At 52.0% G+C, this 14,218-nt stretch overlaps 5 protein-coding genes across 5 annotated transcripts; 3 read left to right on the forward strand and 2 right to left on the reverse strand.

Annotated features, from left to right (window-relative positions):
* Positions 1-321: 321 nt before the first annotated feature.
* Positions 322-2,368, forward strand: GLOTRDRAFT_63670 (uncharacterized protein). The gene is made up of 3 exons (XM_007870173.1): positions 322-352; positions 466-1,003; positions 1,054-2,368. The coding sequence occupies exons 2-3, from the start codon at positions 485-487 to the stop codon at positions 2,008-2,010; spliced, it is 1,476 nt and encodes a 491-aa protein (XP_007868364.1). The 5' UTR covers positions 322-352; positions 466-484; the 3' UTR covers positions 2,011-2,368.
* A 372-nt stretch (positions 2,369-2,740) lies between these two features.
* Positions 2,741-6,440, reverse strand: GLOTRDRAFT_107162 (uncharacterized protein; the record flags this gene model as incomplete). Its single annotated transcript, XM_007870174.1, has 16 exons — positions 2,741-2,779; positions 2,835-2,865; positions 2,926-3,192; positions 3,244-3,466; positions 3,600-3,722; positions 3,773-3,881; positions 3,938-4,179; positions 4,228-4,297; positions 4,351-4,855; positions 5,099-5,239; positions 5,294-5,331; positions 5,379-5,488; positions 5,544-5,925; positions 5,976-6,084; positions 6,144-6,343; positions 6,393-6,440. The coding sequence occupies 16 exons, from the start codon at positions 6,438-6,440 to the stop codon at positions 2,741-2,743; spliced, it is 2,637 nt and encodes an 878-aa protein (XP_007868365.1).
* A 4,057-nt stretch (positions 6,441-10,497) lies between these two features.
* GLOTRDRAFT_111837 (uncharacterized protein) lies at positions 10,498-10,833 on the reverse strand. Its single transcript, XM_007870175.1, has one exon. It carries the CDS (start codon positions 10,736-10,738, stop codon positions 10,544-10,546), a length of 195 nt encoding a protein of 64 aa, XP_007868366.1. The 5' UTR covers positions 10,739-10,833; the 3' UTR covers positions 10,498-10,543.
* A 602-nt stretch (positions 10,834-11,435) lies between these two features.
* GLOTRDRAFT_45916 (concanavalin A-like lectin/glucanase) lies at positions 11,436-13,111 on the forward strand (the record flags this gene model as incomplete). Its single annotated transcript, XM_007870006.1, has 10 exons — positions 11,436-11,491; positions 11,547-11,735; positions 11,792-11,957; positions 12,011-12,154; positions 12,205-12,265; positions 12,320-12,371; positions 12,419-12,568; positions 12,619-12,782; positions 12,840-12,932; positions 12,984-13,111. 10 exons carry the CDS (start codon positions 11,436-11,438, stop codon positions 13,109-13,111), a joined length of 1,203 nt encoding a protein of 400 aa, XP_007868197.1.
* On the forward strand, positions 13,060-13,395 carry GLOTRDRAFT_100806 (uncharacterized protein; the record flags this gene model as incomplete). Its single annotated transcript, XM_007870176.1, has 3 exons — positions 13,060-13,134; positions 13,200-13,292; positions 13,348-13,395. Coding segments are annotated over exons 1-3 (165 nt in total), but the record flags the coding sequence as incomplete, so codon positions are not given.
* Between the last annotated feature and the right edge of the window lie 823 nt (positions 13,396-14,218).

Here is a 14,218-nt window from a genome sequence, read left to right on the forward strand (position 1 = left end):
CTGAGTGCAACGTCGACGCGGCAGCGGGAGGGGGTTGTGCGTGGGAACAATACGCGCCATGGCCATATTTGGGTATTACGTAACCCGACTGTAAACGGCAAACCGGCACGCCACAGTCCTCTTTCACGACGATGGGCAACCGCCCAAGCCCCGTTGCAAGCCTCTGAGCGTTCCGCAACTTGTCTGCTCTTTGTCGTCTGGTTGTGCGGCGTCGGCTTTACGTGCAAATAAGGGAAAGACGCCGTACGAGTGAAACCGTCGGTTGCTTATCGTGGCGTTGTGCGGCGGAGAGTCGGGCTCTGAACTTAGGTTCACAATTTTCGTACTCGTCCGCAACTCTACCTGTGCATCTGTGAGCCAACTTTGTTTCAAACTTTACTTCTGATGGTGGCTGATCGTTTCCCCCGACCTTCCATGCAACGTCGACGTCGTTGATGGGATTGTGTTTGTCGTTGCCGATGGTAGCGCGCACGTCCTGTGTGGTATGTCGGGCGCTTCCAACCCTGCGCAGCCCGCCTCAACAACAGCCTGGACGGAGCCGCCATGGTGTGGCTGGATAGAGACGACGGGTGATGCCCTTCTGATCCTTGAAGCAGCGCGGAGAGGCATTATTCCTCGTGTTACCCGTCGTTTGGTGGATTCTGAGAGGAAGATGATCACATCCGGGTCAGTCTTTGTCTTCGATGAGGAGGAAAGCGGGATCAAGCGATGGACGGACGGTTTCTTCTGGAGTCCAAGTCGCATCCTGGGCAACTTCCTTCTCTATCGCGAGACAGATAAGCGAGGTGCTGGCCATCGCGGCCTCCGAGCTGAACCATCGGAGTACGAGGGTAACGGCCATAACGGCCAGTATGGCGCGCAGGGGATGGGTCCAGATCTTGCTCCTCTGAGTCGTCCTAAGGGCGAACCGCGCACGATCAGCTTGGATAAGTATCGGGAGAGGACACTGCTGGGCAGTTTAACCAACAGTTATAAGTTCAAGCCGGATGGCTTAATGAAGAAGGTCTGTCATCGCCACTTCCGCTGATACTCTGTTATTGAAAAGGTCGACAGACGTTTTCCTTGACCATTGGTGGTGTGTCGCAGCACCTAATATCCTATTACCGAGTCTCCGATGTTGAGCAAGGGCGCTTACGCCCCCCATCATCGGTCCCGGAACTGGCGGCGCTGGATATAAGCCCCGAATATCTCGATAAGACACATTTCCGTAATCCGCCCAAAGTCGAGCTCGGTGCAGACGGCGTAATTCGTTATCGAGGCGAGGCGGATGAACTGGACCTTGCTCCACGAATGTTCCCTTCCCCTTCGTACGGCGTGCCCTTGCTCGCCGAACCACGGATACCCTCTCCTACTTCTGATACCGGGTCTTCTGGACCAGGCAAGCGCAGTAAGCGCTATGACCCGTACAATAATGGCGGTAAGCGTCGAAAGTCGAAGAACTCCCAGCATACCCAGGATTCTTCGGGCGACGCAGAGCAAGAGATTCAGTCTCCCGTGGCATCATCTCCGGAATCTCCTCAATCGTACATTGATCAGGGAATTACACCCGTGCCTCACTACGTGCCATATGGAGCGGCGCCCTATGGCTACTATCAAGGCTCGGGAGGTTATGGCACGACGTCGCCCCCGCCCATGTATGGAACTGCGCCCTACGCGCCTGGTCAACCTGTGGCGTCGCCGACTGCGACATCTCCTCAGGCCGGGTCCCCCACTTCGCCGCAGGGACCGTCCCCGCCGCCTCCGCCCTACCCATCCTACGCGTCCGGTGGTGTCGAGACCATGATGCAACCTGCCCCGATGCAGCAGCACATGTACCCATATTATCCCGCCCCTTATACGTCGTACCCGCCATATTCCCCCCCTTCTGCAGGCTCTGCGGCAGGCCCGGGTAACGCTTGGTACATGTCTTATCCGCCGCCGACTCTGCCTGTCGGCAAAGCTCCAGGCATCCCTGCCCTGGCTACGTCTTCCGCCCATATCACGCCTGTTGAGGAGAATGACGATGCTTAAGGACCCCGAGGCTTGGGGTTGTCGGTCTTCGGCTTGTTTCTTTCCTGATCATCCTTGTCGCCCATGCACTGGTCCTGCTCTGTATGATGTCCCCTGTGTCCTTGCTTACGACCTGTAACGTACTGTAGTGTGTAGTGATATCTTCGTTATTTTTTGCTTCCTGTCTGTCGCCTTTCTCCTCCTGACATATGTTCCCCTCCTGTCCACTTCCTCCTGTGCCCTTCTTGTCCGTAGTCTAGGGGTTCACCGATAGTCGCTTGCCATGCCTGCCTCTGCTTTATACCGATGTCCTGGCTCCTTGGATTCACATACCGTATGTACAGTATCGAGACTAATGTTGTTCTACTCGACGGATGTGACTTCATGAGATCTGAAGCTTGAAGTGCTGAAAGTCGTGCCTTGTCGTCTCATGTGGGTTAAAGTTCACCGGAATGTCGATCGTCTATGCGCATCGAATACGGCCTGCTTACAAGACACTCACGTAGTGCTCGTTTATAAGTTTTATTGCAAAGGCGCGGGATCAAGCCTACAATATGCTGTTCTGTGATGGTACATAGCTATAGACAGACTATACAAATGAGTGAACGTCGAACGAATGAATGGCGAGTCTAAACACCATCGTCCCTAGTTAAAAAGACAACGTCATTACCCTAGATTGTACATTTATTAGTCCAATTTGAAAGTGGATATAAGATAGCGCAGAAGTGCTAAGACAGAGGACATTATCCGCTTAATATGAGAAAATCATGAGCCAAGGGTTAAGCACGACCTGCGGCAATAGTTTGAGTAAAACAATCAGTAAAGCCCATGAGTGGGTTACTCACAGGATAGAGAATGTGGCAGCCGGAGACAATGCTAAAACAAACCCTCTGTCAGCGGGAAGGTCGAAAATCTCATCCGTGAAAGTGCACGTACGCAAGAGGGAAGATGACAGCCCATCCTTCCCCTGTTATCTGCCACCCAGTAGGAATAGCCGGAGTCGCCAGGACGACCATCATGGCGATGGACAGGAACGAGAGTATGAGTGCCAACCAGAACCGACGGAGAATCTTGGGGACCTCAATAAAGAAGTTCGAGCGCTCGACTTCCTTCTTTGTTGCACCCCATGTGATGTTGTAAGAGAATAAATGGGCAAGAATGGACTGGGTCAAGTGGATGCTTAGGCCACCGAAGAAGAAGAAGCTGTCAAGGGGATCAGGACAAGCTGAGTGGAAAAATAGATGATATACACACAAGAATGGTACCCAAGTAAGATTTTCCTTGGTGGCAGACCATATGCTGCGCAGGCCTAGTCGGTATTCCAGTAACGTGTAGGCAAAGTTACCCAAGCCCGGGAACACCACGGTACAGGCGAGCCAAATCTCGAAGCTGTGCATGTAGAAACCATCGATATCGACAGCGAAGCCAAGAAGGAGATAGTTCATGATCGAAAGAGTAAAACCCGCAGCAATGCCATCTATTATCATAGGTCAGCAACCATCACCCTGAATGTAATGGTGCTCTGTGCTCACAGTATGAGAACATATCTGTGGGGCAAGGAGGATATGATTGTCAAGGATTTTATAGGAGAGAAGTTGGGGTTCACTCACAAGACATCATACTGATCTTGTAATGGACAGGAGCGGAAGACCAGATGAAGCCGTGCAATTGCTTGTTGATAGGACCCTTTTTGTACCACTCGACGATAGGATTGAACATCAGCTCGCTGCAACCTATGCATAACCGTTAAGTCACGAAACGGTGGATCGCAGGATATGCGTACCATAAGAGTACTTCTGCCATCGGTTCAGTTCATCATCGCAGGTGAGTGATACGCCTTCCTTGAAGCCTCCTTCGGAGTAAGTAGCCCATCGGATCACGTAGCCCTTGAGCTAAGAAAGGCGAGAATGTCAAACCTCATTTAGCTGTGCCTTGTGAATATTCTTACCATTAGGCGCAAAGCCATATCGAAGTCCTCCGATACATTAGCTTCGCTCCAAATCTTGCGCTTGCCGTCCGCTGTATCGATGAAAGCAGCGTCCTGGAGAGCAGACCAGCGCAGGAACGCGTTATGGCCGACGAATGGCGCCACCTCGCCATTGGCAGTACCGATAGAAATACATTTGTTGATACGCCTTGTAAAGTGGGCAATACCGTTCTCGAAGTAGTGATGCGCCACTTGCATAACGTCTGCAGAGGTGTAAGTAGGACGGCAAATATTACAACTCAAGGACGAACCTGATTCATGTTGAATGATGCCAATCTCTGGACACTCAGCTAGTTCTCTAGCGGCATCACGTAGGCAGTCCTGTGCGGCCATTAGTAAATTATTTGGAGCATTTGTCGCAGTCTGCAGCTTACCTCGGGCACAATGGTATCCGAGTCGATGATCAGGATGATATCACCGACTCTGAGACTCTTGCCGTTGCAAGCCCAGCCCCTAAAGCCAGGCCTCCTTCCCCATTCGTCCCACATTTCCTCGAGAGCCATGTTCATAGCTCTGTCCTCAAGACATTGCATGTCTGACGCGCTAGAATTTACGCTGATGCCGCCCTGCCGCAGTTCCTCCTGTTCTGCCTCCACAAGGACCTTCAAGTGTTTCTCGAGCCTTAAGCTCAAGTCCAGACCGTAGTTCATATTACTGGCCTTCTTGAAGCGACCGGCCCGTTTGAAGCCGTCGGGCTTATTATCATGAGGCGGCCTGGCAACCCAACCGATATTGTGGTCCGAGTAGAAGGAGATGCGTGCTTCCCGTTCCTCCGGCGAGATAAGCTGCAGACCATCGTCGTGGACCAGAATGGATGAGGTTCCTCCCTGTCGGGCGTAGGTCTGCATAGCCTTCTTGAGAGAATACACCGACGGTGCACTGCAGCGAGAATCGTGTTAGCCGCGGATCAAGAGCATAACAGGCATAGAATGAAAGAGAGATCGAGCAGCTCCAATGCCATCGCGAGACACTGCAAAGCTAAAGCCAAAATGGATCGAAATCTCCAGATAGTTCCGAGGAACCAGCAAGCTTAAAGGCACGTGACCAGCCCAAGGTGGCAGATGAATTCGCAAAAGCAGAGCGGTATCTCGATCCTTGAACAACCATGATGGCGTTACTTACATTGTCTCCTTCAAACTTTCCTTGTATACGGGCATCTCGATCGTGACGTGGGGCAGGTTCGAATCGATCTCCCGATTAGGCTTGGGCTTAACAGCAGAGTAGTACTTCGAGTTTTCATGATATTGTGCCACAGGACCTAAACTGTCGTAGGAGGAAGTTAATACCGCGGGATACTGGCGGTGCAGAAGTACTCACGCCATAGCCAAATTGCCAATTATCTGAAGAGCGAAGAACTGGGGCACAGTCAGAAGAGTGTAGGCACGGTAGAGAACATACTTACGAGAGAAACACAGAACACGAATGGCACCGTGACCAGAAGAGCGAAGCGAGTGTAGGAGCCGTCTTGGACCCATTCAGATAAGAGCATACTGACACCACTCCCAATAAAGACTGTGATGATATGATTCAGTCACTCGGCAAACGTATGAACCAGAGGATGGCGTACAGATGCTGAGAGCAATACCAAGACCGTTGTAGATCGGGGCGAAAAGCCTGATCGGCCTGGGTTCCCTGGTGCCTTTTTCAACGTCCGTCTGCTCTTCTGTCTGATGTGGTTTGGAAGAAACCCTCCATCCCCAGAGACGCTTGCTAGTCTTCACGGGCTTGACCTCCCTGACGCTTACTTGAGGCTGGTCCTCAGCTTTCTCGGTCAGGTTAACGTCGGAGCCAGACTCGGCAGCGGATACCATCGAGGCCATAGTAGACGCAGGCTTTAATATGGGGCGGTTGCGCCAGACGAGCTTGATCAATTGTTGTTCGAACTCCTGACACAATGGCACAATGGAGTCCAGGGAGTCTGACCACAATACGAGCACTCTCTCGTCTCTCTGTGTCTCTGGTCAGGGCCCGCGCCAACGACTGGTTTGAACGAACTCACAATGAAAGCGCCGCATTGTTCTTTGTCAGCACCCGGAAGGTATGCCATCGTCTCGAGGATCTGTATCCGAGTGTTGGCGTCCACCTGTATACCGTTCGCATTCTCATCACTGTCAAGATCGTATGTTAGTGTTCTCGCTGAGTATGCACGATAGATAGGTTGACTTGCACTGTGGACAGAGCGGCATGTACCGCGGCACTCCGCAATTTTACGGCGATGACTGGGTTAAGGACGCGGACTGCGGCCTCGAAAGGCTCTAGGAAGCGGTTTTCATACGGGAAGACACGGAAGTGCCCAGGTTGAACTCTGAGACAGACGCCACCGTAGGCGTTCTCCTCTGAAGGTTTAAACCAAGCGTCTCCTTGAGTCTATCGAAAGGTTAGAGGACGAAGAACGGACGAAGACAGGTAACCGCACCTGTTTGAAGACATGATGCAGCAAGGCATCATATGCATCATAATCCATAGCCATGCTGACGGGCGGGAAGCTTAGCGTCGGAGTATCGCTGAAATTTGCGTGACTTCAGGAGGACCGGGTGCCGTAGCAAGGTCTGGATAATATTCTACAGGCGGTAGGTGAGGAAAGTGAGGGGACGGAGTCGCGTGAAGCAGCGCACTCGACTTAGGGAAATCCCCATATTACATGCTTTTATACGTGTAAAACATATGAGCAGCGACTTGGTCTAGCTCACGAGAGACACCGCGGGTCTGTTCCGTTCTAGATGCCGATCCTGTGCCAAACCTTGGGCTGATCCTCCCCTCAACACAAGGGCACTCAGGGCAGAAAGGTACCCATAGGCAAGATGGCGATGCGATCGAGCGTGATTCGTAATGTTGCGGGATCCAGTCCCTGGGGAAGACCATTCACATTCATCCGGGAAGGGGGAGTGTCTCAGAAATGGAGCACCCACGGAGATAGGCGATATTATGACAAGTCTTGAGAATCGCGCAGCAGAATCTTCTTCCGCCATCGGTCCCGAACCTTAGGAGTAAAGCGCTTGCATGGCGGCCCATGAAAATCGATAATGACTGTCTGGAACCAAAGTCTTCCGATGTTCGGAATCAGCCTTCGCTCCCAGTTCTCGGAATTCAGTATTTTTTGCATGATACCAAAGATCGCTGCCGAGAGCGATTCTGATGCCATTCGCTATTTTGAGATGGTCTGACCAGCATTTCTGCCGAGATGACCAGGGCTCCAGGTGCGAAAGGACGGACCGGATAGACCTCGCTCTCGGAGTGCCAATTACTGGCACATCTGTTTCATTCCCCTGCGAATGAGAGTGGCCGTCAGTATATGAAAGCTCTATCACCGAGTGATAGACAGCATGCTGGGTGCCTAGACAAGATACATTGGCACGGAGTCCCAGCTGGTGTTGTTCCGGATGAGTTAAGGAGTAAAAGCGCAGCACATGGATGGCATCGAACCTCGGATAAATCGATGCGGATCCGAAGGTGGGCTGTCCACCAACGATGGCCGGCTCTCGAGGACCTGGACAGACCGAATGCATACATCGCCTTATCCGACCTGAAACGTAAGAATATACGTTGTTTGAGGGAGAATTCACAGCGGCAACAATGCAACTGGCCTTCTACCAGTATACAACGGATTCACGGTGCATCTGTCGTAATATCAGACCCAGCGAGCAATATGGGGCGTTTGACGCTCTTACAGCGTGGGTTCTAAGGGCCGGAAGTGATTACAGACTCGAGTCCAGAATGCAGAGCAGGCAGCAGAAGACAGGAGCTTCTCAAGGGCAATCAACAAGGATCAACCGCACTCTGTTCCCACCAAGTCTTGCCAAGCGCCCATTGGAGATTATTTATGTATCGACGACGGAAATCGCAATCTAGGAACCGGCGCAGTTATCCCAGCACCGAACACATACTTATTGCCTGGAACAAACCTAAGATCCACTGTTCTCGAACAGATCTGACTACATTCGCGATGGGTCACCATACTGATAGTTCTATTTCTGGACGGCAATATGACACAGTGAAGGGAGGCTAATTCCGCAGCGATTGCCAACATTTCTTGTCAGCATCTACTATTCATGCCAGAGGGCAAGCCGTGGCACATACCTGTAATGTTCACGAGAGAGTCTATAGTGCTAGCAATCCTCATAAGACCGCACGCCGATCCGAGTTCCGCTACTCCATGAGCATGGAGGATGCCTTCGTGTATGCACCTCTCCACCTCAATAGGAGCGGAAGATCCTACTCTGGTACCTTCAAGGTATACATCGTTTCGTTCGTCAGCCGCGAGAGCATGCTTGACAGTAGCGAGATGCACGGATCTGGGACGGTCTTGATCCTACGGACACAAATATGGAACGCGCGCGTTGAGTCTTTTGTGCACGAATGCCAGAAGCAGCGGAAGAAACTTCGGGTGGGACACCCGGCTCCTCATAACCCTTCCGCAGAGTACAACAGCAGTTCATCCAAGCACAGTGGCTCATTCCTGGTAGAACGAACGGTAAAAATTCAGTCTAGAACATCAACAGAAAGTCGAACGGAAGCGACGTAACAGTGACGTAGGGCAACACAGGAATGCGGGAAGGCTTACTGTACTGTTATGCTTCCAAGGAGGTCGCCGGGATAGTATACTGCATTGCAGCTGGTTTTCTGGACGGGGCGGTGCCGGAGAGAAGAACCGGGGGAGGATTGAAGCGACTTCGAACATCTATTTCGAAATACGAGACATGCACCAAGCCATGAACCCGGTACGCGGTCAGCTCAACGGACTTGGATTTGCCGCGGTTGATGGTCACTGAGGCAACAACAGGCCACCGCGATAGAGAGCGTATTGCTGTGTATTTGAGTAATGCAAGCTGAAGGATATTGCACCACGTTGGCCGTGTAACATAACTGACAAGGCTCGAACTGATTTCCTCTCTAAAACGCAGTAAGCTCACCCGTCCGGACGATGAAGTTCCGGACGTCCAACGTCCAGTACAAGTGTGAACGGAGATACGTACCTGGCAGCGTAAGGTTTAGCTATCGAATTTGTCTAGGTGGACGGCACCGAGGAATCCCGTCGGCCTAGATGATCCTCATGCGTTGAAAGCCCATAAGGTAGTCAGACTTGCCAAGGGAAACCGAACCCCGTTGGTCGGTAGCCTCCACTTTCCTGGCAGAGGTGTGCTATCTCGATGAGCAGCGGCTCTACAAGAAAGCATAAGAATACCTGGGAGCATTTCTCGTACATGCGAAACTAGTCGGCTTCATATGCAAGTTATGACGCGTTGTATTCCCTTTCGACTCTGGTAGCAACACAGAAGAGACTGCTGTGACCTGCCCCCCCTCGCCCCCCCCCCCCATCGCGACTGAACTGAGAAGAGAACTTGACACCGATATCATACCGCTGGACCACTGGTACGGATAAATGACTGACAGTAGCGGAATTCCCTTAAAGGCAAGTCGTCCAAACTAAACAAGAGGTCAGCATCTGCGGGTTAGTGGCACCTCAGGTTTAGAGACATAATATTTAGCGGAATGCGTGGCAAGGGAGCGATACAGCGTCGAAAAGCCAACTTGTGTCTGGCAACACCTGTCACTGTAGCTCCACAGCGGAGCAACCTCGGAGGCAATGAGGTGAGATGCTGGCTCAAACGTATTTGGAGAGTAATATTCTAAAGAGCAGAAGGCGATCCTGGACACCGATAGCAAGCCCCTACCGCCGGTCCCGCGGCACTTAACCATATGCCGCTTCTTCTGCTGCAGCGCATGGATGACGCAGGCACATACACGTCAGCAGAGAAAGGAGGCAGAGGGATTAAGACTACCTTTGACATCCTGCATTCCGCGTACACATTCATCAACGGCGATGACGCATCGTATTCAGTCTTAAGGAGATGAACGATGATAGCCTCCAAGCTAAGTAAAAGGTTCTGGAGGGCATCCGCTAGGTGCAACGAACTTGAGATACCATACTTAGCTATTTGAAATTTAATTTGCGGAGAACTCACGTCGAAATAGTGGCTGTGTTGGACATAACTTGTTTGCTACCGTTTACTTGCCACGCGATGAATAGCTTCCGTTGTATGGCATGCAGGCGCTTCTCATGATCAGGGACTGATCCTTGAAGTGGAATAATGGTGGGTATAAAGTACCTGGTAAGCAGCGACGATTCTCGACCTCTCATGGGAAGGTAAAATCAGTCCCGCGCAACGGGATGACCAGGCGGAATTCGAGGGCCGACACGTACCCCCGCTCCTTGAGAGCATAAAGCTCCTTCAAGCGGCTCGGGATATGTGATGTCACGGGAGGTGACGGTAGACGTTGATAGGGTTTCTCATATCCCATGGAGCTGCAGTGTCCCGGCAGAGGACATGACGGTGGGACTTGTGGTGGAGTGTACTTTCGAGCTGACACATTTCTCCTCCAAAGATGGCCTGTGCCTGAGCAAGCCTCACGCCTGACTTATAATTGGGTGATGCACCGCATACCTCCGCCGGCGCCTAGAAGTTGATAATCTCATGTCAGTCCTAAATGAAAGATTGCATTGTCGAGGATCGTACCTGAGACCATCCAGCCACAACGTTGATACGTGCAGGTACGCACCGATGTTGATCATTCGGCACCGCAGACATCTCGGCCGTCAATGTCACTCGAAGAACATCCTTCCTTGTAATGGAGGGGCCAGACTGGGTCCCTTCTCGTCAGCGGCTTCATCCTACTGATGAGAATTCGGAAGGGGGAGAAAACGCGCTGTCTTAAAGCGGAGTCCTTGAATCTTTCATCCACAGCGACCCGCCTTGCGCTCATCCTCCTTCCTACTTTTGACTCGCGGCACAGTTACCCTCTCTCTTTCTTTGCTATATCAGCAATGACCACCATCCCGACGACCGGGCAAAACCGCGCCAATCCCCTGAAGCCACCCAAGCCTCTTTTCTTCACAGATCCAAACGCAACTCAGGCCGACACCAGTATAAGCACGAAAGACGTTGGAGCCCTTCGACAGATGTCGAGCTCGCAAAGCAACCCACGATCCCCGACGTCCCCTCTGAGCCCCGACGTCCAGCACCTGCCCGCTATGCAGCAGGTGCATCGAAGCCGCAGCCAGACGGCGGACATCGACCAACAGGACACGGAGTCAAGCAGCAACCATCAGACCAACGGCAACCCCTTTTCTCCACCCGCTTCCATTGTTAGCTTCTCAGCGCACAACGACAGTGAGGAAGCGATGTCTATCATATCGCCTGGTCATTCGACGACAGGCTCCATAGCCGGGCCCTTCACAGCTGCCGGCTCGAGAACAAGTTCGTTCCTTGAAATCCATCCAAGATCCACTGGGATTGTGCGGCCTATGTCGTCCTCGAGCAGCATGCCGAACAGCCCAGGCCTGCGCAAGTCTTTCGCAAGTCCGCCGACACGTCCAGTGACGATGTATAATGGCAACCAAGGCCATCTATCGGCTTTGATAGCCACCAACTTAGCTGGGCCCAAGAGAGCGAAGTCCACCATGTTGACAGGGGAGATCGAGAAACCCTGGCTCGGGCACAAAGACCCTCTTGCTCGGTAAGGCATCCGACGTGGCGAGCAGAATGCGAGTACTGACGTTAATGAGAAACAGGATGGCATACTGGCTCACGTATCTCGTCGCCTTTATCGGCATTGCAGCATCCGCCTTGCGATGCTGGTTCGCATACACGAGCGTGCCGATGATGAAGGGCAATCTATGCCTGATCCTCGAGGACGATTTCAATGGCGACAGCCTGAACACTGACATCTGGGAATATGAGGTCACTATGGGAGGATTCGGGTCAGTAGCCTTTCTTTCATGCTGCACTCAACAGTCACACTCACACCTCGTCGCAGAAATGGCGAGTTCGAGATGACCACGGATTCCTCTAACAATACCTTCCTGCGCGACGGGTACCTGTACATCCTGCCGACCCTTACGTCAGACGTCATTGGCAGAGACGCTATCACCAATGGGTACACATACAATATCACCGGCTGTACCACTGCAACCTCCAACGATGTAAGCACCGTGCTCTATGACGCATATAGAAGAGCTGACGAGGGCAATTCCAGAGTTCCACTTGCGGCGCTGTGTCCAACAACACCGCAGGCACCGTGATAAATCCCGCCATGTCCGCTCGCCTCAACACGAAGAAGAGTCGCAGCATCCAGTATGGCCGCGTAGAAATCAGAGCCAAAAACCCCGTCGGTGATTGGGTGAGATTGTCTGTTGTACCATAAATCCCAGAGCTGACATCCACTCTCAGTTGTGGCCGGCGGTATGGATGTTACCAGTCAACAACACCTATGGGCCTTGGCCAATGAGCGGTACGCCACATGGCTGGTGAATAAGAAGTAGATCGCACTTACCTTCACTACCAGGTGAGATCGATATCATGGAGTCCCGAGGAAACGGCCTCTCCTATACCGCTCAGTAGGTCTCTTTTCTGCGGCAGAGGACAAGTACTGACAGCCACGAAGAGGCAGCAACTACGTCCACGGATCCTTGAACTGGGGCCCACTGACGTGGCTCAACGAGGTTTGGCGGACGACCGGCTGGTGGACGGAGCGCCGCAGCAGCTTTGCCGACGCCTTCCACACCTATGCTCTGGAATGGGACGAAGACTTCATGTGAGTCCTTGCGGTGTTATCGCCTGGACTCTTGGCTGATGATGATACAGCCGGGTCTACGTCGACACGCGTCTCCATGGCATGCTCCAAGTCAACATGAAAGTGCCGTTCTTCGAGCGCGGCGACTTCCCACCCGTCGTTACCAACGGCACAGAGCAAATTGCGCTGGAGAATCCTTGGGTGTACGGCACGAAGGCTGCTCCGTTCGACATACGTAAGTTGCCTGATTGGTATGATAAACAAGATGAGAGTGCTTACGCGGTCCCGACAGCTTTCTACCTCATTATGAATGTTGCAGTAGGCGGCACGAACGGATGGTTTCCCGATAACGCGGGAGATAAGCCGTGGATCAATGGTGCGAGTAGTAAGTGTATCGCTTACAACGCCGGGGAGCGCTCTCTGAATTGTCCCATAGATGCTATGCAACAATTTGCGCAGGCGCAGGATAAATGGGCGACTACTTGGCCACAAGACGAATATAGCCGGGCTTTGGTCGTGTATGTACTGCGCCTCTGGGATTCAATCGGTCTCCCAAAATACTAATGCGCGTCCTCTGCCAACAGCGACTATGTCAAAATGTGGCAGAAATGCTGATCAACCTCTAGTCAGAGCTATCGAGCATTTACCCTACCATAGAGATTGTGCGGTTCACGTTGAGTTGACCAGCTTCATTGATTGGGGTCAGGGATATGGGAGAACTGGTCGTTTATACACGACATGCAGCCTGTTTCATAGTATTAACCTTCGATCATCGTATTATCACCAGGGCTGTAACTTACAGGATTATTAATGCCGCCATAGCGGACGCTGTCTTAAACATCTGTATACTGAGTAATCCAGCGAGTGGGAACGCTGTCCTTTCAGATCGAAGTCATATTGTACATGCCTAGAAATATAAACGAGCACGATGCTGAGCGGCTACAATATCTATATAGAGCAGTCACTGAGTCAGCTTTACTTCAGCCTCGTCCAGAGTTTCAAACACCGCAGTATGTACCTTCAGTCATTCGTCATCCTTCATCGGGGACTGGGGCACTGGCTCATGCTCTACTAAAAGCGCCTCCCTTTCTCCCGAATCTTGCGGTGAGTCAGACTCCTCGCGATCGTCGCATGCACAAATACATGCGGTGAAGTTATGTCCTGCATATCCAGCCCTTCAGTCGCATAGAAATTTGCAGTTTTCTTGCAGGGAGTAGAACCTACGTATTGATGCGAAGTCGGTGCAGATTCCAGCGAACACGTCGCAGCAAGCCAATATCGTGATAGAGCATACGGTACCGATAGGATCATTAGACATTTCTAAGAGATGCAGAGCTACAGTGATGCCAGTTTCATGGAGTACTTCGGTGAGGCTACAGGCGCAGAGGTATAGCCAGGCTCCTAAACCATAGCGTTCTCGCTCCTCCTTTACTAGGGCGCACGTGCAGTGTTACATAATACAAATCTATTTTTAATTTATTACCGGATACAGAACGAACAAGAGGAGGAGAACGCTATAGGACGGCTGGCACAAATGTCGTCGCCGAGATCCCCGAGGCTGACTAAGCGGACGGTGGCTGAAGCCTTTCACCAGCGGTCGGCGGGCCTTCACGCAAGCATTTACAACTTATTACCTTGGGATTTACCGCTCGGTGTACTTTATAGTAATGT

This window comes from Gloeophyllum trabeum (assembly GCF_000344685.1).
Source record: "Gloeophyllum trabeum ATCC 11539 unplaced genomic scaffold GLOTRscaffold_00011, whole genome shotgun sequence".
In the NCBI taxonomy this organism is placed as follows: Eukaryota; Fungi; Basidiomycota; class Agaricomycetes; order Gloeophyllales; family Gloeophyllaceae; genus Gloeophyllum; species Gloeophyllum trabeum.

Excerpts from the sequence above, each read along its gene's own strand:
- GLOTRDRAFT_63670 (XM_007870173.1), top strand. The coding sequence starts at position 485 with ATGTCGGGCGCTTCCAACCCTGCGCAGCCCGCCTCAACAACAGCCTGG. Across the intron at positions 1,004-1,053 it reads CGGATGGCTTAATGAAGAAG|ACGTTTTCCTTGACCATTGG; the intron begins GTCTGTCATCGC and ends AAAGGTCGACAG.
- GLOTRDRAFT_111837 (XM_007870175.1), bottom strand. The coding sequence starts at position 10,738 with ATGAGCGCAAGGCGGGTCGCTGTGGATGAAAGATTCAAGGACTCCGCT.